The sequence below is a fragment of the Chenopodium album genome, chromosome 20 (genome assembly GCF_948465745.1).
Source record: "Chenopodium album chromosome 20, dcCheAlbu1.1, whole genome shotgun sequence".
NCBI classification, from domain to species: Eukaryota; Viridiplantae; Streptophyta; class Magnoliopsida; order Caryophyllales; family Amaranthaceae; genus Chenopodium; species Chenopodium album.
In genome coordinates, this window is record NC_137853.1 from 37,662,061 (window position 1) to 37,688,751 (window position 26,691).

Genomic DNA, 26,691 nt, shown 5'->3' on the forward strand with positions numbered 1-26,691 from the left:
TCCATTCAAACATAACTAAATATCAACAGATTGCAAAGAGTAAGCAAGAAAAACAAAAAACAGATTAGGATTGATAGTGGGATGTAAGACTTGGACTCTACATATCAAAACTACTTTAAAAAGAATAACAAAAACTACAGGATTGACTGTTTGTCAATAAGAAATTTCAAGAATTCTCAATGATCGATCAAACACAACTCGTAAGCATTTGAATGGAAAATATTAGGAAGATATTCAAATGCCTAATCTGACCTAGAACTTAATCCTTCCAGTTGGAAAATGAAATTCTTTGCCTAAAGAAATTATGAGACAAAGTTAATAACCATTCCCAGTAGTCAAAATTAAGCTGCCTTTGGCTTTGCCTTGATGCGCTTTACCCGGGAATACAAGAAAACCCCGGCAAGTGCAATTCCAGTGCCTGTAAATAAGAATTAAAAGTGGAGCATGTAAGTACTGGAAAATCCATTGCATTAACATTTGGACAAAGGAAAACTCAAGTGCCTTTTTCAGGAACAAGAACGAGGAATGTGAATGGAACTATGGTGTCTGCTATAAAAGTAAACAGGCAAAGGAACAAAGATAAACACATCAAAAAGTAAAACTTTACCCAGAGCATTGATAGGTGAAACCGGTGTCTTGAAGAATAAAACAGAGCTGGTGATGACAACCACCCTCTTCACACAGTTACCAACGGAATGGGTAACAGGGGAAACCCTTTGCAATATCATGTAAGAAACCTGAAAGATTCAAACAAAAAATTAGACATTTCAACAAAATAAGACAATTGATAGTCTCTCTAAAGCAGGGTGTGATTAGACTTTGGAACTTGTCAAGTATAAATTTAGCCTCGTTGAGACTTGGCTTCACAATACTTTTCCAAACGAACTATCCCAGGGGATCACTCAACATTTATCGTTAATCAATACAGTAGATAAATCTCCTTTGTACAACAATTAGAACTGCCAATGACGAGAGATTTCCAACATTAAAAAGATTTCCTACTAGCCCTACACCCCTCACAAGTTTGATGACAAAATAAATAGAAATTTTGAAGTTGACACTAAAGTAAATGTCATGTCATTTAACCCAATGGAAAATTTAACCCAATGGAAAATTTTATTACAAATTATAATTAGGCTTCACCAATGTACTACCAAAGACTGTAAAGTTGCCAAAAAAAATTGCAAGAAAGAATGTCATCACTTGCTTCTTGTACACATCCACGATTAAAAATAAATAAATAAATAAATAAATAAAGTAAAATTAAATAAAATAAAACAAACAAACAAATAAAAGGGATACTTTATTGTAGGGACCAAAAAAAGTAGTGATACTCTGCGTACTCTTTCTAAAGTTCTTTTTCTCCAAAAATCAAATAATAAACTTTTGGACCAGATACCCTAACTAGTTAGATACTACAAAACACCAAAGGGCAGAAGGAAAGACCCACTAGATGCAAAACCCCTATCCCAATCACCAACACGCATTGCGATTTGGCATCTAAGCCCCCTTCAAAGCCTAGGCCAATATGTGTGGCTTGAACTAACAAGAAGGTGGGGAGAGAATGTTGGAGGAAGTAGAGACGGAAATGGCAGCAATGACACTCTTATGATCATTGACAACAATGAAAGGTTCCTGGTATACAGAGAGGCAGGAGTATGGGGAATAAATCCCCTACAGGGAGATGGAGAACAGGACAAGCAGATACTGACAACAGCTCCCATATATAAACAATGCATAGGCTCCTACATTCTACCATGTAAAACTAATTCCACAGACACAAAAAGCACAATAAGCATGCAACAACAAATCATCAATTGCATGAGATTGAGACACGGAATTGCAAAGATATGATGCTGAAAGCATGTCAAGATTCAAAATAACAGTACAGTTTATAATGAAAATGTTCTGCAATAGCAAAAACAACACAATTAGAACATCCGGGGGGGGGGGGGGGGGGTGCGGTGGGGGGATTACCTGCTGGTAAGCATGGAAGCAAAGAGCAGCCAGCAAGGACCTTGTATATAGTTGTTGGACATTCAATCCCTGCCAAAACAGAAAAAATGTATAAGCAAATACATAACGAGGATTAGTCTGCAATATCCGACAGGCAAAAACGAAGCGCTACAGAAGGGTATACTTACAGCAGCTTCAATGTATGTAGGAGTAAATTTGACACCTTCCATGAAGATAGTCGCTGGGGCTAAAAGTATAAAGGACATTACTGTTATTATGGAGAAGAGTGTAATATTGTCCATTGATTCCTGTCAAAAAAATAATTGAAATCAACTTAAACTCTCAAACAACAATCAAACAAATGATTAAGAAAATCAACGTGCTGTATGTATGGTGCAAAATAAAGAAAACTACCAAGCAACAGGAAAAGGTCAGACATTCCCCATCATGAAGCTTTCAGAAAAACCAATCCAGAAACAACAAAATAAAATAAAAGGAATTACCTCTTTCTTTACCATGACCTTCTTGCTAAGGACATTACGGGATTGGTTTGTCACATTAGAAGCCATAGCACTCCAAAATCCAGCCCTTCATGAATACAAAAACATATTAAGCAAATAGTTCAGATAATACTCATGCTGAAAACCCAGCGGGATCCTTGGAAATAGGAAGCACAAAATCTTGTCAGAAAGTTATTTCACTAACCAGTTAAAAGAGGCTTCAGTCACAGATGCAAGAGCCACCCCTCCAACAATGGGAAGAAGTGAAAGCACAACCCAAGGAGTGGGATTCTGCAATGAAGGATATTAAAAATTAACCCACACATAAACCAAATCAGTAGCAAAACACAATAAATACTTCAACCACTGGCTGAACAATGGCTTATCAAACACATCAGAGAATCTTCCACATTTCAACAATTCTATGTATGTAAAAAAGAACATATGAAAATCATGTGAAATGTACCTCTCCCAAAAAGGCAGCAGACAGTAAAACAGAGAAAAATGGCTCCATAGCTTTGATAGTGTGAGTAAATGATACTGCCACTTTACCCAAACTCATGTTGGTGAAGAGGTTGCCCAGGGTATGTACAACTGCCAATGGCAGGATAGCAGCTAGCTGTGAAAGAGCAGTAAAAAAAATATTTTAAATATCATCAAACTGCAGCCCAAAAAAAAAGTATCCTGAATAGCTTTACAAACAGACTGATGAACTACCTGCCCAGCGCTAACTTTTGGTTTCTTGTACAGATTGAACATCCACATGAAGATAACAAGCACTGACCCAACAGCAAATTGAATCAATGTGACTGTCACGGGGTAGTGAAATGCCTTGAGAACCTGCAGGAAAGAACATCATACATCATTAAAGCAAAAGTTGATGCAAGTAGAGAACCAATGCTTTATACAGTACCATTGTACCAATGTTTACCTATGTGCCTCAGATCAATACATTTCTCCATGAGACATAAACTAAGACCTATTTTATATACATGCAACAAGACACCTTACAGTCTGCAAAACAGAATGAAGCATCCTTGCACTCTCACTCAGAGAAAACTATTTCATTGAAAAGCAGCAATCTAACCTATACTCCAAATGACTTAATGAGTTAGTGTAGAACAATCCCATAATACCTGGCTGTTGTAAAGTGCACCCTCAGTTCATGATACAAGGCACCCATAAATTCTGAAGGACAACTTTGAGCATAAATTTCTCTCAAAATATATTGACAAAAGTTTTAATAATATCTATGATTAGATTAACACTTGAAATCAATTCTCTATATTTTCACTAATAATTTTAGGTATGTGGCTTAAGCGAAGTACTCATCAATCCCTGACTTCCAAAGGTGAGGGTGCCTTGATCATGAAAAAGAGGCAGTACAATAGAGCAGAGTACAATTTGCAAAGATGCCAAAATTTGAAGTTTTAAATATACTCCCATGCTCCAAAATTTGAGCAATAACACTAAAATTTGATGCCTCAGTTGATCACCTTACGCAAAAGAAGCGGTAGGAAACATCACCTACACAGGTACACTACCTCTACTGTACCCGCCTCCTGCACTTTAAATGCCACATACTTTCACAGCTCCACCATATCCTCAAACACTCTCCACATAATTCCACAGTTCCACCGCACTCTCAAATATCCAAATACAATACGATGAACACATTAATACCCCATATCTTCAAAGAAAATATCCTCCAAAATAAGCGCAGTCCACATCCTCAAATTCCCACAAACAATGACTAAATCCTAATCCTATATTTCATTAATTACACAACCTAAATGATCACAGCACCCCAACACCTAAACAGGGTTTAAGCACTTATCAAGAAGCTTCAAAACTTAAAGAACAATCAAAGATGTACACATGGGAGCAGCACCGAACACGATGCTACAATCAACAAACCCCATCATTGCTACCTAAATTGCTTTGTAATCCATCAATCTAGTATCACTGTATGACATATACCATTTGACTCCATTGCCCAAATTACAAGGGAAAAACAAAAAATCAATCAAACAGTTAAACCTCCACATCATTTTCTTCTCACCTTCTATTACAACAACTTCAAACCTTAAATTTACTTATTAATCAAATTCTAATTTTGTTTTTCTCACTTTTTTTTATAATATATTTAGATTAAATTTATTGGCCAATCAAAATAAATCTAAATTTTCATACTTTTAGCATATACTAGACAAAGATCAGGTAAAAAACAAACAAAAATCAACATAGTGTAAGCAAACTTATAATTATGAACAAAAAAACAAACAAAAATCAACATATTGTAAGAAAATTTATAAAGATGAACAAAAAAAACAAACAAAAATGGCGAAAAATAACAACCTGCTTGTTGTAAATATTGAAGTAGATATTAAAAAGATACCAAAGCCCAAACAAAATCCCAAGCTCCAAAGTCCGAGAAATCGCTTTAGGAGCTTCATCAGCATCAGCACTCTCAGGCAACGACGTCGCTTTAACAACAACACTCTCACCCTCCTTTTCCGACGGCTTCTTCCCCTTCAACGACGGCAAAGAAACCAACCCATCAAATCTCGACGAAGAAGATCGACGGCTCAGATTGAAACTGGACTCATCACTCAAACTGCTAACAAGGGTTAATCTTCGTGAAGCTGAAATGGCGGCGGAAGGTCGAATTGGGAGTGAATTGATCGAAAAAAGACGACGATTTTGAAAATTAGGGTTTTGAAGAGGCTTAAGGTGGGAAATTGAAGGTGAGATTGAAATTGCAGAACTCTGCATTTTGGGAGATTTGGGGAAGACGAAGATGAACAAGAACAAGCGTTGGAGGCTCCGCCGAAGAGGAGTGAGAGAGTATGGAAAATGGTGTGTTTATTCTGCTTTTTTATTGGTGCTTTTATTTATGACAATAATATTATTATTTTAATTTATTTAATTAATTTGGTAATGTCCAAATTTTGTGGGATCAATTGATGTATTTTTGGAAATATTTTGGTAAGATTTTGACTTAATTTTGAGGGAAAGAAGGAATGAAATGAATTTGGTTCTATTTTGTTGAGGTTGGTGAATGGAGTTGTCAATATGGAAATTGGAATATACTCCTAACTTTTTTCTTGGTTTGGAGTTGGATGGGATTTTTTGGTGGGTTGGTGTGTAGTAAAATAAGGTTTGAGTGGAGATTTTGATTAAAAAGAATGTTGTTAAATAAATGGGGTAAATTAGGAGTTTAAAAAAAAAACAGTTTGATAATTAATCATTCGATTATGATTAAAAAGAAGTATGAAGTAATCTTCTAAATAAAGTAATTTGGCTGATTTTAGAGGATATTTTGTGATATTATGGATTACAAGAAAGGTGGTTTTTCGAATGTAATAAGCTTGTAACATTTTACTCCGCATAAGTAATGTAGAATTATCATTTTTCTCCTCAAAAACCTGAATGTGGCTTTATCTGGACTCCACCACAACATCTAGTGACATGACATACTTGTATACTCCGTATCTTATAACAAGGATCACATTTTACAATATTATGTTAAATGTATTTCCATTATGAAAATATTACACTTGTTTCATTTAAAATCATAGCATCTTTTTCCTAAAAAAATTAACACATAGCATCTTGATGAATTTCAATGATATGCTACAAAAATGATTCATTTTATGCTAGAATAGTACCGTGTATATTATAAATATAACAACTATTGAACATTTAGTAATATCACGTTTCATCTATCTTTTTCCAACTATAATACGAAATATAAAAATTCATAATGCACAACACAATTTCTATTATGGTAAAACCTTCCCAAAATAATCTATTGTCATTTGTCTCATATTTGTTGGGAATTAAATTTGATATATTAAGGGCAAATCTAATTCTCAATACTACCTTGAAATTGTTAATTGACACGAATATAAACCATCACAGAAGTAGCTTAAAAGTACTTCAATCTTCCCTATTCAGCTTAACAGACCCTTTTCCATTTCTCTCAACTAGCAAGAAATGATGAATAGAACCAAATCAGACACTCACTTTTGAGTACTTGTATTTGTACCTAAGATACTTAATACATCCTTGTACAAGATGATACCACCAGAAGTATTTCCTCATTGCTTATGCAAAACAGAAATCAGTCGAAATGAAGATCTAGACCGCGATAAAGCCATATGAGAAGACAGTAAGGAAAAAATCCTACAAGAATTTTTTATATATAAATTGGTTAATCAACAAATTCATCCGATCTATTTTTTTCAGTTTCAAGACATGTATACTTGTAGGCTTCCTGATTTCTTCACTCGACAAACAGGACAATAGTCAATGAAAACATCACAATCTGTACAAAGACACAAGTGCCGGCAAGGTAACAACAAAACAGAAACCTCCATACTTTTGCATGCTTTGCAATGCACCAGCTCTTTCCCTGAGGGGGTTTGGTTTTGATGGTTGGCTGGTGGATTTTGAAGACTCTGATTACAGCAAGAAACAGCGTCATCTGCCATATTCTCATCACAACCTTCCTTCAACAAGGTGGCGCCTTGTAGAACGACTTGATTGATGTTGTTTCTTAAGAGATTTACAAGAGACTCGTTTTGCTTTGCCCTCAAGTGCCACGACTGAGCTTCCAAAGCTATCTGCCTAATTTTCTCCATCAACTCCTTGTTTCTCTGGTTCAAGTTCTCTATCTCGACATCTTTCTCATGTATTTTTTGACTGACTTCTTTCTCTAGAGTGTTCAATAAAGAAACTGTGTGCCGATGCTTCAGTTCTGCAATGCCCTTCTTGATGTTTTCCTCCTGTTTTGAATGGCAAGATAAGGCATAAGTTGACACAAGTCACACAACACCTAATATAATGCATTCCCATAAACCTAGCACTTAGCACCCAAGTTCTTGAAAATTTCTGACCTGAAGTACAAACCAACTTATATGTGATTTTCAAAATGGCTAACAGTTAGAAACTTAGAGGTAAGACTATCAGATTATTTGAACAAAAAATGGTCTGACGAAAAATTGTACATGCGTGTTTCTAAAGCACCTAAACTAATGAAAACAACGTCTTCATCTGATATTCTGATAATACTTGTGTAATCAATAATAACACAACAAATCTGGTCAATTATTTCCATTTGATATTAATTGTGTAACAGTATGCAATAATCAAAGAAACACATAGCTTGAGTAACTACATATCACTATCCGATGGGATTACCTTTGTTCAACCAGACAAAACGAGTGTATACCATCCGCTGTGACTTTAATAGACATACACAATATGTTCAGCTAAATATAATATGAAGCAAGATGATAACGTGACAGTTTTCTTCCGCAGGAGGTTGGGGGGGGAGGGGGATGTGGTGTAAGCTGAAGCATTTGGCAACCACTAAATACACACAAATGAATAGCAAAATGTACCTGGATCCTGATATACTGATCAAATTCATCACTCTGCCGCACAAACTCTGTTTGCAGACTGTCATTATGGGACAGCATCGATGAAAGATTAACAACTACGCCTTCACCAGCAGATGTGATGGAAGAATTGTGCTCCTCTTCTCCATATGAAAGCTTGAGCCCAGTGGAGACAGGGATTTGCTTCAACATATTCCTGGCTTGCCCTGCTTCATTCTGGCAAAAATTGTCGTACGAGGTCACAGGAAGCTTATGCTGGCTGAACACAGGTGTACCCCTTCCTAATTTCTCAGGTTGATTCACAAAGGATAAGTTCTTGTCCCCAGCCATGTTCATTATATCAGCATTACAGCCAAAGAGAGCTGCCATATAGATCAATGCAACACATTCCAGTATTAATCCAAAATTGCAACAGCCAGAAGAACTAAAACAGGACTATTCATAAAACTGCAAGTCTAATTTAGAGCAGGACAATGAAAAGTAAATGACACTGATGAAAAATATGAAAAGCCATTGCAAGTCTTCCAACCAACTACATCGACCTCAGCAAAACCACACTGGAAACCACTGGTTCTTATACTGAACTATGAGGCAGGGGCAAACACACAATCAATTGTGACAATCTTGTCAATCAACAACAAGAAAATTGTGCTTTAGAGGTAGGTTACTTGTCAATCAACAACAAGATAATTGTGCTTTAGAGGTAGGTTACTTGTCAATCGTCAACAAGATTTACAAGATAATTGTGCATTAGAGGTTACTTGTCAAGCATTCTCCAACACCCCAACCAAAGTATGCAAACTGACAAAAACAACTCACTACTCAATCACTGACTCCCAATACGCAAGCATGGATGAAGAAAATCACATCAAAAACACAAGCATTAACTCAACGGCAGTATGCAAACTATCGAAAACCACTATCTCCTTAACCAACTCCCTACATAAACACCAGCAGAAGCAAATCTTCAATAGACGAAGAAGACAAAAATCCCAACCGCTTTACCACATATATCAGGAGTCCAAATAAACAAGTACTATTAGAGTATTAGTAATCCGATTACAAAGAACACCAATAAGCATTCAGGCAAACAGAACTCGACTAAAGAGGACTGACCATCCAATTGCATTGATGGCACTACATTGGCATGGTATGGCATCCGGACACCCTCCATATGAACAGGAAGCATAGGATTAGTATCATTAGCTCCAAACATGCTCCTGCATGAAATCCATCCAAACTAGTATTATAACTCAATTATTAAGGACATAACACAGCACATTTTATAATATATTCCAAGGACATTACACCAAATGGAAGACAAAGAGCTACTTGCAAATTCATGTGCCACATTCAGAAGAACACATAATACCCAAAACAGTACTGGTCAAACAACTCTCAGCCTCCACCATTCTCCCTTCCATCAGAAAAACCACACATTTGCACACTACCTTTTGATTGTGCTTATAATCTAGCACCATGAAATAAGTAAAGCATGGCATATATCATGAATCCAACACAAAAACTACATATCATATGAAACAATGTAAATATGAACAACTTCATTAAGGTCAATAAAAAGCCAATCAACAAAAAAACAAGTAAACTTACTAAGAATCCAGGAAAATAAACACCTCAAGAAATATAGAAAAATGCAGGATTGCCCTTATCACAAGCATTCTCACAATTCTCAAAGCCATCATTCCCATCAAGCTTATGCAAAAGTTGATGATGTTCATGAAATTTCCGAAATTTGCAGGATTTCATAACACCATAACATGAAATCAAAGCAAAACAATATAAACCAAAAATTTATGGTCCAACAATCATATTAATCAGACCATAATCAGATTAAGGAGAAAAAACAGGAAAACAGAAGATACCCATCAGAAAAAACATCAAAACAAAACAACCCCACAAGATAATTTCATCAAAAAACACAACCAAAATCAATAATTTCAATAGAAACCCAGAAAAACAGAAGAAAAAGTTCACCTTAAAATGAAAAAACCAACCAAATGATGATGAAAATGGATGATTTAAGAAGTGGGTAAGGAGTAGTTTAAAGTATTAAGGATGAAATAGTACGGAAGAGAGAGAAATTAGGGAAGGTGAGAAAGAATCATTTGGATTTTTAGGGAGGATTTCAGGGAAAAAGAGAGAACAAAACGTTAAACAAATTCATGAACAAATAAATAAATAAATTATAATAAAACTGTCGTCTGCAGTAGCAGAATGTAGCAGCAAAAGTTGAGGGAAGAGGGAGTGGGCTTTGATTGTGCCCAAAAAAAAAAAAAAAAAAAAAGAAAAAAACTGAAAATCCGAGTTGTACAACACACAGTACGGGAGGAAAGGGAGAAGAAGCAAATTCGCTCCATATCTAATTTTCTCTCTCCTCTTTTTTTGAATGAAATCTTTATTTGTGCAACTTTCTTTTCATTTTTCTTCCTATTTTTGCAGTTACTATCCGTTTTTTTTTCTTGTCTAATGAGAAATTAACTGCTATGGAGAAACGTTTGGACATGATGGGTGTCCCATGGTCCCGCCCGTCTTAATTTAATTGTCATAAACGCCTTTGGTTGATCTTGAAAAAACCTTGACCGTAATTGGTTTTAGGTTATGTTTTTTTCACCTAATTTAAAGTGGTTTGAATTGAATTTTTAATTTAGTTAGAATTTTTCTATTTGATCAGATTGTCTGATTTGATTAAAATTTAGTTTTAATTTTGCATCAAATCATCAATGTTGTAAGAAAATAAAATTATTAAGGGGATCTCATTGATTCGTTTCAACGTGTATTTTTATAATTTTTACATATATGAAATTAAAGATATATGAGATAAGCAAACGAAATTAAGGAAATCTATTCTAGTCGGGTCTAAATTTTTCTAATTTGCTTTGATTTGAACAAGTATACTCGTAACTTCGTAAGTATTTAAAAAAAAAAAAAGTAACAAGAATATTTTTTAGAAGAAAAGTCATATATAAAAATACACATTGAGATGATTTTTATAAGGGTTTTTTCATACATAAATTGTTTTTTTTTTTTTTTTTGACAATACACATTGAGATGGTTTTTATAAGTTTTTTTTTTTTAACAAGTCAATAGAAATTGAGTAAATAATTTCCCTTTGTGCTCACAGTCCTACAAATTTTTCTTTTTGAAGGACATCATCCTATATTATTTTTACTCAATCTTGTAGGGTTTATCCTTTATTTTGATAGCAAAGCAACCCAAAAATTATCTATACAAATCCATGTGATTGCCCATAAGCCCATTGATAATTGTTGGAAAGGCCATTGGATGTATAATGTGAACAAAATCTTCACAGATTTGGAAACAATGTCAATTGCAACATCATGGGAAAAACAATTTGAATGCAATAAAATTAAATAAAATAAAAAAAAGTCAAAAAGAAAATCACAAACTCTTAAATGAAATAGGTGTGCAATAAAGCTAGCTATCATAAAATTATACTCCATCGGTTGTGATTTTTTTTTAAAAACATAATCCGATCAATCTTTCTACTACTTTTATATTTTTTGAATAGTACTCGTAATAGCCTTGGTTAGAATAGTAAAATTGGAGAGGCCTTATAATCTAAGGCAAGTCTCTCATCAAGTGATCAATGTTATACACTTAAGTACTTAACCATTGGTATTTGGAAAAAATAATACCGATATCTATGGAGTTAAGTATAATACAGGGGACTCAATTCTTGCAAAATGTGGGGAAAGGGGACTCTATTTATTTTATAGAGGAAAAGGGGACTAGGGTTAAATTTTTGGTGTTAGGGGGTATTTTTCTGGTGACTTAACTCACCTTTAACCCAAGAAGAATTAAGTCCCCTCATTATTGCCTTAATTAAACCAGACAAATTCAATCCCTTCATTAATCATTTCTGCTGATTGTTTTGAAAATATAGCTGTTTGAAATTAAGAAAGTACAACAGCAATACAAAAGCTTTGTTCTTGAAATTTTTTTAATGTTTGTTATCCAAAAAAAAAAAAATTCTTTCAATAATTTTTTAATGTTCTTCATCTCTCTGGTTTGTAGCTTATTTGTCTTGCATTTGTAGTAGAAGCACACATCGTAATTTTAGTGAAGGCTTGTAGGGCCCTAAATTATTTTTTTTAAAAAAAAAAATAAAAAAATTATCGATAAGCCTAGTGTATATTGCAACAGAAGGTCATTAAGGAGAGTTTCTAAGAAAGTCAAGCATCCTTTTATGAGATTAATAATATGCCCAAACTATAAACAAGTGGATGGGTGTGATTATATTAGGTGGTAGGTTGGTTGACAGTCCACGTGAGTCAGAGTTAGTTTATGAGATGGTCATGATTTTAATTAAAGAGAAATGTGGAGTTAGAAGTTCGGGATGTAATGAAGATGATGAAGAAAATAAACATTCAAAGTATTGTAATTTATGCTTTATTTTTGTTCCAAAAAGAGGAAGGAAATCTTTTTTTTTTAGTGGTCTTAAATTAAAATGTTTACCAAAAAAAAAAAAAAAAAAACATACTCCTTTTTTTTAGTTGACCAAAGTGACTCAATTGTTTAACCAAGGGGACTCAATTCTTTCCCTTATTTAATTAGAACCCACCGAAAACCCAAACCCATTCTAGCCCAGTCCCTTTTCTCTCTATAAAATAAATAGAGTCCCCTTTTCCCACATTTTGCAAGAATTGAGTCCCTTGTTTTATACTTAACTTAATTTTTCGCAAGTTGTAGTAGTTCAGGATAAATTAAAATTCTTTATAAAAGTCGATTTGTTACAGTCGTGTGCTCGTACATATATGCTGTAGTAAAGTTTTACAATTACATACAATACAACTCCATATTTATCTTACGTCTAGCTTTTATATGCTTGTATATGTTTAAGGAATTCTATTTAATTTTTGGAATAAATTGGTTTTACTTGGATATCTCACCTAACTGCTAAATGCTAACTGGTATTTGCTTCATTTTTCTCATATTGTGGCCTGGGGTGGCAGCACAGGGCTGGAATTTTTAGTTTTTGACCTAACAATATGCCCTACACGCATACAAGTACCCCATCCATCCCCCTCTTTAAAAATGTCGCATTTTCTTAGGATATTTTTTTTTTTTAAATGTCCCCTACTATAAATGACCATAATAATCTAACACTCGCATTCATCACACTCTGATTAATTACACCGAGCTTCTTTCTCATTAGTTCTATACGATAAGAAATAAAACAATAAATATATCTCGGTAAACAAAAGGAGACCAAGAAAGTACTCGTATATTACAACAAATCGATATGTATAGTCCGTCGAGCAATGCAAGTTGATGGAATTTAGAGTGGGGCAGGTTTGAATATAAAGAATGGGGCAACTTAAAGTGATTCTTGACTTAATAAGATCACGAGAAGCTTGTTAGTAGTATAAAGAGTTGGTAGTATCTATTTTCATGTCATTCATTATGCCTTCCATGATTTTGCGGGTGGGGGGAGCGTGCGTGGACACTAGTGCTTCATTTCTGATTTCTCTTTCGTATGGTGGGGTGTCGGTTGGAACTTGGAACATGAACATCTATCTCAATTACTAGTATAATCTTTTCTTTTACCAACTTAATTAAAAGAGATTATCGCTCCGATTATTCTACTTTCTACATGCACCTTTAAAGGTTAATAACTTACAGATAAGCAGTGAATATATATATATATTTAACATATACTCTTATATTTACAACAATTTAAGTGATCACGTACTTATTATAGTTTCATATTTAGTTTTTTATATGCAACCCTTAAAACAACATAATTGGACAAGCATATATCAATTTTCTCTACAATCAAGACAACATAGAGCATATATCATCATTAGCAACATGTAATAATCAAACAATATTATATATGGAGACAATTGAGTACCACACAATACTACGATAGTGCCTTGTATTAAGGGTTGTAGAGTAGACACTAGAGATTCTCTAAACAACTATGCTTCTCATCGATCTCATTTTCAATAACTTATTGTATGTATGGAATAAATTTTAAGTGAACAACATACGAGTTTCAGTTTCCGAAATAAAAGAATGATAATTCATTAATCAATACACGTGGAATACTTAATTAAACTCTCCTATGCTTAATTTGACCTAATTTTGTTAGTGACAGTGATTATAATTTCCTTCATTTTCCTTGCATCCTTTTTTCTTGTTAAAATAAAATAGAGTAGGCTAAAAAAAGAAAAGTCAAGTAAAAGAGAAGTATTTCCTGAAAATAACTTAAAGAAAAGAAAGGGGAAGGGAAACTGAAAAGCAAGAAAGTAGGAAAAAGAATGAAATGATACAAGTGACTGACTACTCAGTCGTACTACATAAATTAAATAGGCAGCTGACAGGAGTGATCAAAGGGGTCACCCATCAACCCAGTACGGTAAGTCGCACCACACTTGATGCTTGTGCACCAACTAGCCATCCAGATTCCAGTACCTACTCCTTTAAACACAGTCGTCTTTTTAAGGGTCTGTTCTCTTAAGATTATTTTCAATTCAATTCAACTCTCATAAGTTCAGTTCAGCTCAGTTTTTAATTTCCTTCACTCATATTCAGTTCAGCTCCAATAAGTCAGTTCATTTCAGTTTAACTCAGTTCAGTCAATCAGAACAGGCCACTAATTTGTCACATTTTTTTTTTCAAAATTTTCTCTTTTGAAATTTTCATATCATAACCGACAATAAATCTCAACTATTTTCTTTCGTATCGACTCAAAGCCTGTTCTTTTCAGCTTAATTTCAGTTCAATTCAGATTAAATATTAGTTTCCATCTCTCATAAACAATTCAGTTCAGTTTAGTTTAATTTAGCTTTGTTCAGTAAACCAGAACAGACCCTCAATCCATATAAAAATATCTAATATTCTAATAAGAGGCTTAAATAACACGAAATCAGATCGATTATTATTTAAAAAAATTATGTCAGTAAAAATGAGGGAAACATTAAAAAAAAAATGAAAGGAGTATATTCAAATGAAAAAAATATTATAATGTTGCGAATACTTGCTAAAATTATCTTAATGAATAAATTAATAATATTTAATTGCTGTAATTTATATTTATTGATAATTAGAGATATTACCCGTATCAATCAAAATTTTACATCAACATATGTATCATATTACTATAGGGCACTTAAAAAAACAAAAGAGATTTGTTATACTGTAGGACAAATAACAAGGGACAGAGAGAGTAATTTACCGTTTTTTTAATTTTTTTTTTAATTTTTTTTATTAATTTTTATATATATATATTGTAGTAGGTCCATATTTTAATGAGTTATAGCAAGTGCTGGTGTGCTTTGATTCTGGCGTACGTTGTGTGCCTTGATCTTTGGGACACACCAGTACACTACACTCTACTCTGCAAAGAAAAGAGTCAAAGACTAACATCACCTGCACAAATAAAACCAGCACCATTGGCATTGGCAATTGACAATTGACATTGGCCCCATCAAAACCAACTTCATTTTACTCCAACGTCTCCGCGATTCTCGCAACACACCATCATGTACTTCTTACCTCTTTTTTGATTTTACAGCCTTTTCGATCAGGTTAATATAATCCTTCCGTTACATATTAATCACAACAAAGGGGTATTATTTGTGAGATACTCTTTGTAAAATATTTTTTTATTGCGAGTAATATATAACTGAGAGAGTATTTGGTTTTATTCAATTCGAATACCTCTCACAAGTCCTTCTAGCTCGGGCTAGACACTTTAAAGGTGAGGGGGAAGGGTAAGAAAATACAACCCTTTCCATTACACCAAGCTTAGTTTGGCTTGCATTGAAATAATAATCATATTGATAATGTTAACGAGACTATAATACGGATTGTATTTCTATTTTTTTTTCCTTTTTTTTTGAGTAGATAAAGTCGCTAAATATAGTAATGTAAACAAGATTTGATACCATATTAAATTAGCATACACTTTTATATTGAACTAGTCTTCTAGTTGTTTATAATATACAATATCAATTTTAAATTTATAATATGTTCTTATTGGAAATTGAATAGTTTATAAAGGAGGAGGGGCGGACGTTGAATGTAATTCTAGAAAATTTTAGTTGGGGAAAGTGAACCAAACAACATTCATACATGTATTGAATTAGAGCTAATGCTTTTATTTTTATTTTGTTTAATATGAAAAAGAAGATTTTTTTTTTAAAAAAAAAAAGAAAAAAGGTTAAATAAGGTGACATGTGACATTGGTGAAAATTAAAGTTTACATGTGATACTAAGGGGCCTGTTCACATTTACTGAACTGAGCTGAACTGATTGAAACTAAACTGAACTCAACTGATTGGAGCTAAATTGAACTGAGCTTAAATGAATATTTTATGAGAGAGGGAAATTAGGAGCTGAAACTGAATTGATCGATTGGAGCTGAACTGGACTGATTAGAGCTGAACTGAACTGAAATTAAGTAAATATGAACATGCCCTAAGTATAGATGGTTTGTGTTTTTAAGTACTAAGTATAAAGTATAGATAGATTGATATAGACATAGATAGATAGTAGTGGATTACATAGAAGTTAGGGTCTGTTCACATTTATTGAACTGAACTGATTGGAACTAAACTAAACTGATTGGATCTGAATTGAACTGAATAGAGTTTAAATGAATATTTTTATGAGATAATGAAATTAGGAGCTGAAATGAGCTGAACTGAACTGATTAGAGCTGAATTGAACTGAACTGAAATTAAACTGAAGTGAATACACCCTTAGTCTCTAATTAGAATTCATATTGATAACACCTAATATGTGTTTATTTTTCCAAGGGGATTGGAAGAATAGATCCTCAAGAATAGTGAAGGCATGAAGGGTGTATTGTCCACGGAAGATGTATTTAGAGTTAAAATATTCTTTTGTAATGAACTTTTATGACATCCCAGCTGGGGCTAGTGAGGTATTAGTGTATTACAACACAACAAGTTTTATCCATATGAATATATTATTAAATTCTATTTCAACATATTATTTTGCTCTAATAATCAATTAGTCATTATATTTGTTTTGAAAAGGCCTACGTGCAAGACAACACAATTTAGTGATATAAAATTGAGACTCTTAAAATTAAGGGAAGCGTTATGTAACAATTGAAATAACATCCTGATAATAAAACTATTTACTAATTTTATAATAATGTGAATTATATATGATTAGGTGTTTCCAACTAGGACCACGAGTATGAGTAACATGAATTCCAAAGTAATTAATTTATCCTCAAATGCAATCAATCAATTACTTTTCATATCTATTATACATGTGCTTCTTTCACTTCAAAATACTTACAACAATTTGACTTTTATATATATTACCTTTATGTGACCACATTCTCTTACTAATACATAATGAGTAACACGTGGTTTGATTAGTCACAATATATGTATTATACAATTGCAATATAAACGAAGGATGTACAAAGCAATATAATAGGGAATATCAAACAAGTACTACTTGGGGTTAGGTTCAAATCATTTTACATTGCATTTGGGCAATGAGCCAATGATTCATTACATATTTCGTTTGAATCGAGTAAGATGAATCCATTTCAAGTCTATTGTCAAATTATGATGAATTCATGTATGTCAAAATAGCAAGGCTAATATGGAGTATTACTTTATCCTGTTCTAGGTGATCTTATAATTGGTTTGATGCTAAAACAAGACAATTTTATCAAATCTGGATATAATATTAGAAAGCTTAGTTATTATTTGTTTAAAATAGCTGTCAATATTCTTTATCCGAAAAAATATAATCATAATCTCTTTTTAATATTTTGAAAGAAGTACTATATTTAGAAATTAGGAGGAAAAAATATAGAAAATAAACATGATGATGTCAAAAATAATTTTGGCGGGAAAAAATTTCATAAGAAGGTGACATGTGTCTCTTAATGATGTCAGCATGTTTTGTTTTAGTAATAGTTAATAGATCAGTAATTAATTTTTATTATGATTATGACGTTTATAATGCCAAGCCCAACCTCAAGATTATATGCCAAACTATTTGAGGCTTATTGTTGATCATGTCATAGTTGGCAAGTTGACATGTTGGTTGATGATGTAGGCCTGTCATCAGCCCAATGGTCCCATAGCACCAAGGGACACCTGGACTTGAATTGATTCACACCCCGTTTTTATGTGGCCTTTTGTGCCCTGAGACATTTTGGCTGGGCCTTAAATAATCAATCAACTACTCCGTTTGTTTGTTTATTTATTTATTTATTTTTCCTTAATTGGATACAGGATCATACCGGACTATAATCTTTTACAAGTCAACCAATTTAAATTATTGGGCTAACCAATTTGTAAGAGTGGGGCTAAAGGTAAGGGAATCCCTTCATTCAAATTGACTTTTTAATGAGGTTGAACTATCTAATCATGTTTAGAAGATGCTCTTTTTTTCATTAGGTTAGAATAAACCTTGATAACTACGAGTATATGATTATTATATGACTCTTGTGGAAAAAAACAAGTTTCATCACTATTATTGTATATATAACCATATAAACAACGATAACAGGAGATCATCAAAATTGTTATAAGTAGAATTTTATTTTGAATCATTTGAGTTATATGATTATTTTATAATTATATATATAATTATTATATGACTTATGAGGAAAAATGAGTTTTTTTTAACACATAATAGACGATATATTATTTTATTTAACAACTACTCATATAAACAATGATAAAAGGAGGTTGAAGACACCGTAATAATATTGTAGTACGTAGATTGGTCACGATCATTTAATTATGAAGTTTAAAACAGCAAAGTTAATTTTTTTTTTTTGACAGGAAACAACAAAGTTAATTTGTTTAAAACAATATTTGAATTATTTTGATTGCTTGGATTTTAAACATTTTTTAGGTTTGATGTTTGGAACTTTGAAGCATTTACTCATGTATACATGAAATTAATTTGTGTGACATAACATTTGCATTCGTAAATTTTTGGAAAGAGTTTATATACATTAACAACAAAATTTATTTATAACTCGTCTAACTTTATGCTTTTTCACTGCTGTAAATAATTTTTTTTTTTTTTTATTTTTAAAAATGATCTTTTATTGTATGAAACACTAACAATCGAAAATTAAAAGTTAAATTTGCTAATAACACAACCAGCATCTACCACAACATTTAATAATATTCACACAACCATCATCTACCACAATATATAGTTAATTTTGCCAATCATATCCTTTATTCTTCGTGTTTTGTCAAATTCATATATAAAAAAGGAATCAATCCATCAAATTCAACATCATCAACATGGCTTAAAATTGATGCAAGCTAATGTTGACAAAGATGCACCTAATAAAGCTACTAATCACAAACTTCTCTCAATTTGTCACACCACATTATAGTATAAGTCTATAAGATGTTGATATAACAATGAAGATTGAAGAATCACTCATTTCCTAGGCCCTTAAACGAATCACAAGGAAATAGCCCCTTTCAAACCTTAAATGCCTCTAAAACAAAAGAATAATGTATATGGAAGTGAACACATGGAATCTTCTCTTCCATACCAGCCAAATATCTCACTGCAATCCATTTTATATGTGGCTTTGCCTCATATCCAAAGGACCACAACATAATATTACACCAAAAATAGTCCAAATACCTCAAACAATGTCTAAAATACCCATTTATAATTAAATTATTTGTGGTAGAATTGAGCTTTTTGTCCTACCCCAAAAATTCATAATCAGCTTAGACAATTTGTTCAATGAACAATAGTTAAACATAACAAATTTACTTCATAGAGCTAACAATTTGTTAAGTGGGATGTGTGAGTCATTATCAATTAATTACTAGATCAATAACCCCGCAGACTAATCTAACCTAAATGTAAAACCATCGCACATGTTCATTTATATGAATGTGAGAGTGAGAACATGAAATTAAGATGCATATGGTTATTCCTAAAAAAAATAAAAAATTCGCTCAATATAATGAATAAGTCTTCTCCTTTTAGCAATTTATAAAAACTTACCCAAACATTCTCAAATGTTTTTGAACTTATAAATAGAATTTATGTCGTATTCATCTTAAACCCCAAAATAATTTGAGTTGGTCCCGCACAAGATTATCGAACCTTTTACCATTAAGCTTATCAGAATAATCTACCGTTTTACTTCGTATATTTGATCCTAAGTTTAAGATATCACATTCAACATTTTTACCAATCACGGATTAACATTCAAGCAAGATTATCAAGATCAAATAAATAGACTGGTAGATTAGAATAAATAATTTTGGGTAATTGATGCAAAAATTTCCTTCTATCAGGGATAATATAGTCAACTCCATTCTCCAAAACTGATAACTACCCTATCCTGTTCATTTATTCAAGCGGCATTTCTGGCCTTTCTGTTAAAATTGCAAAAATTCGCTATCTTCATTTCTTAATCTCTTTCCTGTTTTTTGTCCTCTATTTGATCACCCAAAACATACTCTATCCTCAAAAAGCCAGAATAATTATAAAAATTACGCTAATTTATGAGAGATTAGCAATAAAATTAATAATAAAAATGCAATCTTTAGGTCTGAAAGTGTTCACTGATTTTGGGGTAGTAGCAAAAAAATCATGTAATTTAAAAAATACCAACTTAAATGGGTTGTCGGATTATGAAATGGGTACCCGAAAAAGTTGGGGTTGTTCCACCATTGGAGGTAGAAGTGGAGGGTATTGTAGGATAGTGGCTTGTTCTTCTCAGAGAAATGCAGGTGGAGAGAGTAGCCCGAGTTCAAGCCCGATTCCTGGCCCGGTTGAGGATCAGGGTCAGCCCGGTCTTCTTTCTCGGACTCAAACTTATGCCATGCTTAAGCAACAAATGGAGGTTGCAACCAAGTCTGAGGTAAAAAATGGAATTATTTACTTTTTGAATGATTTATTTATTGCATTTATTGATTATTTTATTGGTAATTTGGTTGATTATGAGTTAATGGAATTGGGTTTTGGTGGTTATTTGAATTTGGCTTTAATTTTGAAATTTAGGGAAATATTGGCTTTATTTTTTTTGATTTGTGGAACTTGTTAGGTTTTATGGATGTAATTGTGGAAAGAGGTCAAAAGGCAAACTTATGCTCCTTTTTTGTCGTGTGATGCTACTTGAGTGATCAATGTTACTAATTATGTAGTGGATGGAAATGTGTATATAAATGTTAATTATCCTGTATGGTATAATTTCGAGTTTCGATCACTTGTGTATATCGAAAAACGATTCATTGTACGGAGTATATGGTTTTCTTGTGAAATTGAGTACAAAGGATTTTGGCTTTTTTTTTTTTTTTTTTATGGTTGAAGTGATGCGAGGCAATGGATTAGTGGAGGTAAAAATGGGGAAATTAAGTGATTTTATATAGCCATATCTATTCATTTGTCTGGTAATGTGGGCATTATAATTCAGAATGACCACCTTTGTTCCTATTGTTATCGATTGATTGTTGCTCATTGAACAACTTAAAGCTTAAGTAAAGCATATGTCGAAACCAGTGTTTTGTTGATAGATACGAAGTACTTGACATGGTTGAATATTATGACTTCCAAGTATTTATATGTTTGGATCACTACAGGTAAAAGTATGTAATTGGTTCTAGATAACACTAATTAGCATAATGATTTGGATGTATATTTTGTTGTACAAAGGATTTTGGCCTTTTAACCTTTTTATGGTTGAAGTGATGTGAAGCAATGGAATTAGTGCCTTTAGTGGAAGTAAAATGGGGGAATTATGTGATGTTATATTGCCATATGTCTGGTATGTGGGCATTAAATTCAGAAGGAGCACCTTTGTTCCCATTCTCATCGATTGATTGTTGTTAATTGAATAACTTAAAGTTCAAGTAAAGAATGTCAAAAACAGTGATTTGTAGATGGATACCTGACTTGGTTGAATATTGTGACTTCTGAGTGTTTATATGTTTGTATCACTAGTTTGCATAATGAAATTTGAGTTGGATGTAGATTGTTGTATCACTTTGGTAGAAAGCCATTGCCAGACTTCATATATGCGTGCAGTTTCATGTTTTGTTTGACTTGTATATGTATGGAATTGGTATGAATGGATGCAACACTATTTTTGTCAAAGAAATATACATTTATGAGTTCGAAAATGTATTTTAGAAAATGGCTTATGGCAGAGGGTGAGGTGAAAAAAATCATGCATTCCATCTTTAACATTCTAACTATACATTATGAGTGGATAGCTTTTGCAGGAGTTGGCTCATCATTGTTTTTACTTCGTTACTAAGAGCAGTTCTCTGCTGTGGGCTTTACATTTGATTTCTGCTTGCTCTGCTTTCAGGATTATAAAGAAGCCGCGAGAATACGTGATTCATTGAGATTATTTGAAGATGAAGAGCCAGTTTTGCGGTTGAGGAGACTTTTGAAAGATGCTATTGCAGAGGAGAGGTTCCAGGTGCTCTATTTTTATATTTATTTTTATTTATATACTTATTTATTTTTCCCTTTCCTTTCCAGTCCTTCATTCACACTTTTTTTTGTCCGGGATGGGAATTCCCTGGAAAATTGTACCTAGGTTCAATTTACCGTGTGCATATCTAGAATTCTAGAGTTATTAACTTGAAATGATCAATTGAATGGAACTGTTAACAAAGAATTCTGATGCGATAGTGCACAAAGTACTATCTTATGGGCATTGAAACTTGATGCATGTATGATTTTGCCATATATTATAGTATCCTAGGTACATATATAGGCATGGCACAAGAATAGAACAGAAATGTAGTTGTAACTGACTGGGCAACTGGACAAGTATGGTTCTGTGTTCTGTCACTGAAATTGTCACTGTGATATTTGTGATGTACCGACTTGCTGTAACTAAATTAATGCTAATATTGTACGAATAATAATGGGAAGGAAGGCTTTAAACTTGATTGATTAACGATCGCGGGGAAATTACAAAACGATAACTTGAGGCTATCACTCTCCTTAGTAGCTTGAGGCTACAACTCTCACAAGTGTTCACTCAATTTCTGGATACCCTCTAAATTAACACTTACACTACTTATACTAAGGTGGTCATAGAGACCTTGAAGCATACATGTGAAACATAGCTAAAATAGAAAGACATAACATAGCACAAAGAAACTAAGTTGCCTTCTTTTCCTTCTCTTCCTCTTAATTAATTTTGTCATCTTCTCAATTGGAGCTTGTAACCTTCCCAAATGGTGTTTGCTGCTGCTGAAACTTTCTCCCTTGATCTTGGTTGACTTGCCTCCTCCTTGTATAGACCTTGATAGGACTTGGTTGAACATCTTGATCTTGACCCTGACTATGAGCATCCGTGACATTCTCACTGCAAAACAATATCTCAAGAAATAGGCAATTATTTGAAAATTGGTATCGAATTTGATGAAGGATTCCTGTTGTACCGAAAAGTGAAGAACCCAGTAGAACAAGGAATAGAGAGCTCCACCAAGGTAAGAAAGGCTGGGGCTGCTAGCTCCTTACTAAGAGGGAAGATGGAGGAGGACCTTAACACTTTGTGTGGATTTTAGGAAATGGAGGGAATGAAAGGGAAGGGAAATGGAGGGATGGAGTATCTTTCATTTGGATAATGAATCAAAAAGGAAGGGAATTAGAGGGGAGAGAAATGGAGGAATATTGTAAGAAATTGATCTCTCCAACAATGGAGAGATTTAGAAGGAAAACTCATCAATCTTCTCTCCCCTTCACCTCCCTCCCCTTCTTTCCTTCCCCTTTCATTATCTAAACACACTGTAAAAGATTGGTTCTTTGCCGCACTCTAAAGGGAGAATTTTACGAACTTATAAAGCCACTCACTTATATTAGCACTTCACCAAACTTGACTTGGAATAGATTTTTAGGACCAACTGCTAAGTCCTAACGTTTGTTCTTGGTTAAGCAAGTTGATGTGCATGCCCAAATTGAAACTGCTAGATTTGAAATGCCAGAATAGAATATAGTTTATGCTGATTCGGACAAGACATTGGTTTCTTAGATGCTCCTGTTGCTTAATTACTCACTTCAGACTTTAGAACATAAGTACTAAGCTCTTCAAGTGTACAGTTTGTTACCGATTGGAGTATGTTGATGTACATGATCTGACATTCTAACCTTAGTTTCAAATGTAAGGTTTTAGGAGTCTGTTGCAATTGGCATTTGCTATACTCCTGGAGTCCTGGTTATATGCACATCTCCTGAATGATTGTAATTTATTGCCTGGGAGCTGATTATTCTGTACCCTTGTTTTGTTTCTACTTTTAAATTGACTAGTAACATAAATAATTGTTTTACTATCCACAGGATGCTGCAAGGTATAGGGATGAACTCAAGGAGCTCTCGCCACATTCTCTTTTGAAGTGTTCCAGTGATGCTACTACTTTGGTACGTATCTAGGCTTTATATCTATATATACTTTGTATTGGTGTAATTCATTTTTGCGGTTGTGCTTGTGCCTCGGTTGTAACTTTGAGCAAATGAGAGTTTAGTGCTTACTTTTAATAGTTCTTGCAGTTTCTGTTTTGCCGATCTTGCTTTTAATTTTGGGAACTTTTAGCTTTAATGTCTGTAACATGATATAGAGCTAGAGAAGTGCATAATCTTCTTTTACGCCCTCTACTTTGTGATCTCAGCTGGTGGCTCATTATTTTCTCGGAGTTGATGCCTACTCCCTGCCTTATTTCTATTCTTTATTGTTGGTGTGGTAGACTATTGGGAGATTTCATGGTGCTTCCCTGAATATCAGGTGTACGAATACCAAATACCTACAGTTCTACAGAAAATAATCTCACTACAATACCAAATAAAATGAGTGATCAATATTTTATTTTCCTGCCTGTCAACAAGAAGCCTTGATCCAAGCATTCCTGTCAGTTTGTAAGAGATAACTTCAAGTGCTACTTAAGATAGTAAGTTTATGTTAATTAAGATTAGCAATTCTTAAGGTGACTTGGATTGGTGAAAATGAGTGAGGTGTGTCAGTGAGATGACTGACAATACTTTGGGGGTGCTAAATCTTAGTTTTCTACATTTCAGAGTGTCTATAAGAAGATAGCTCTACATGCGAGGTCAGTTTAATTTTTATAAATTTCCTTAGGTACGTGTTGGAAATTGAAGTATGAGGAAAATGAGTTGACAAAAGAAAATTATTGAATTGTTTTATGTCCGGAAAGTGGCTGTATTCTGATAATTATTTGTTGGGTTATTTTTCTCGCTTGTTTGTCTGGTCTTTGTTCTTTTGGAAGGGGAATGCTCAGTCTCTTATATTGTTATGTGATATTTCCATGAGTAAGCTCGTGTGCAACTGGATCACTTAGTTTAATGCCTACTTTGTTATATTTTAGGGGATTCGTGTCCAAGTTAGGAGTGTCTACATCGAGGGGCGTAGTCAACCTTCCAAAGGGCAATACTTTTTTGCATATAGGATTAGAATAACTAACAATTCAGACCGTCCTGTACAATTATTGAGGCGACATTGGATAATAACTGATGCAAATGAGAAAATTGAGAATGTCTGGTGAGTTGTCTCCTATCACGTTTGAGAACTTCCCGTCTATTCTGGTCTATTCGTGTACTTCTTTGTTCTTACAATGTCTTTCTTTGCCTTCCAGGGGTATAGGAGTCATTGGTGAGCAACCAGTTATACTTCCAAATACTGGCTTTGAATACTCTTCTGCATGCCCTTTAACTACTTCTAATGGAAGAATGGTGAGATTCTGCTATTGCAATTCGGCTCAAAGTCGTTAGTTATACACATGTATTCCATTAGGAAATGTAATACGATGGTTATTTAATTACTTTGCAGGAAGGTGATTTTGAAATGATTCATATCGACAAAGTAGGATCAAGGACGTTCAATGTAGCTATTGCTCCATTTTCGCTCTCCACACTTGGTGATGATAGTGATCCTTTCTGAACTGAGGGCTTCAAATGAAAGGACTAAGTGTTTCTCACTACATATACTTTGTATAATTGAAGCTCTATGAAGTGATTATGTTTAGCTTGTCGCGTTAGACCTTGTTATCGGAATGAGAAGCGAAGAGTATGTCCTCACAAGTGCTGGAAAGATGAAGCAGCCATTGAATGCACAATTACTGTCACAATGTCGTGTATATGTTGCGTCGAAGGAAGTTTTACAGTTTATATTACAGTAGTAATATTGTCATCTCTTCCCTATTCTGCATAGTGCATACACCACCCGTCTCCAAAACTTTCCTTATAATTGTAATTACATAGAAGTGCTATTTAGATCACAAAAATTACCCGATCATCTTTGTTCAATTCTTCTTTCCTTCTTCACCAACCCTTGAACCCTTGTTCAAATTGCAACCAAGCAAATTACCCGATCATCTCTGCCCTTTTGTATGTAGCATTACTTATGAATGCCCTGTAATATAAATTTTTAAAAGGTTTGCAAAATGTAATATAGTTACATGAATGCGAATAATCGGTACATATGGAAAAAAATACAACTTATTTTTTTTATTTTTATATTTTATTTTTTATTTTTTATTTTTTATTTTTTTGAAGAAAACCATAGAGCAAATTTATTAAGCATAATCTAATCCCACCAAAGTCAAGACACTTTGGGGGAAAGAGTCAAGTCGTACATACTCCAAAAAATTACCGGTATCCCATCTAACTACAAGAATGCTTAGTATTATGTGCAACTCTATATAATACTACGTAAGTATAAGTTTTGTAATCTCTCTATTCTAATTTAAAAATAATTATTGCTTGCGTCTCAAAAATTACGCGCGTGCTAAAAATTTCCACCTGAAAGTACTCCCAAGTCGCAA

General features: G+C 33.5%; 3 protein-coding genes across 4 annotated transcripts; 1 reads left to right on the forward strand and 2 right to left on the reverse strand.

Moving 5' to 3' along the window:
- Positions 1 to 40: 40 nt before the first annotated feature.
- LOC145598227 (phosphoenolpyruvate/phosphate translocator 1, chloroplastic-like) lies at positions 41 to 5,470 on the reverse strand. Its single transcript, XM_081654559.1, has 9 exons — positions 4,815 to 5,470; positions 3,174 to 3,296; positions 2,923 to 3,075; positions 2,662 to 2,747; positions 2,460 to 2,544; positions 2,145 to 2,264; positions 1,978 to 2,046; positions 608 to 737; positions 41 to 418 (listed from the first exon to the last, which is right to left on the reverse strand). Exons 1-9 carry the CDS (start codon positions 5,229 to 5,231, stop codon positions 342 to 344), a joined length of 1,260 nt encoding a protein of 419 aa, XP_081510685.1. The 5' UTR covers positions 5,232 to 5,470; the 3' UTR covers positions 41 to 341.
- Positions 5,471 to 6,675: 1,205 nt separating this feature from the next.
- LOC145598505 (E3 ubiquitin-protein ligase BOI-like) lies at positions 6,676 to 10,304 on the reverse strand. Of its 2 annotated transcripts, none has more exons than XM_081654868.1 (4): positions 9,857 to 10,304; positions 8,978 to 9,081; positions 7,865 to 8,223; positions 6,676 to 7,246 (listed from the first exon to the last, which is right to left on the reverse strand). In XM_081654868.1, the coding sequence occupies exons 2-4, from the start codon at positions 9,075 to 9,077 to the stop codon at positions 6,710 to 6,712; spliced, it is 996 nt and encodes a 331-aa protein (XP_081510994.1). In that variant the 5' UTR covers positions 9,078 to 9,081; positions 9,857 to 10,304; the 3' UTR covers positions 6,676 to 6,709. The 2 variants fall into 2 exon arrangements, with proteins under 2 accessions (XP_081510994.1, XP_081510995.1); XM_081654869.1 differs by lacking the exon at positions 9,857 to 10,304 and adding an exon at positions 9,473 to 9,817.
- A 9,923-nt stretch (positions 10,305 to 20,227) lies between these two features.
- Positions 20,228 to 26,383, forward strand: LOC145597804 (uncharacterized). Its single transcript, XM_081654048.1, has 6 exons — positions 20,228 to 20,762; positions 22,212 to 22,325; positions 24,197 to 24,277; positions 25,237 to 25,409; positions 25,504 to 25,600; positions 25,698 to 26,383. The coding sequence occupies exons 1-6, from the start codon at positions 20,436 to 20,438 to the stop codon at positions 25,806 to 25,808; spliced, it is 903 nt and encodes a 300-aa protein (XP_081510174.1). The 5' UTR covers positions 20,228 to 20,435; the 3' UTR covers positions 25,809 to 26,383.
- The last annotated feature ends 308 nt before the right edge of the window (positions 26,384 to 26,691 follow it).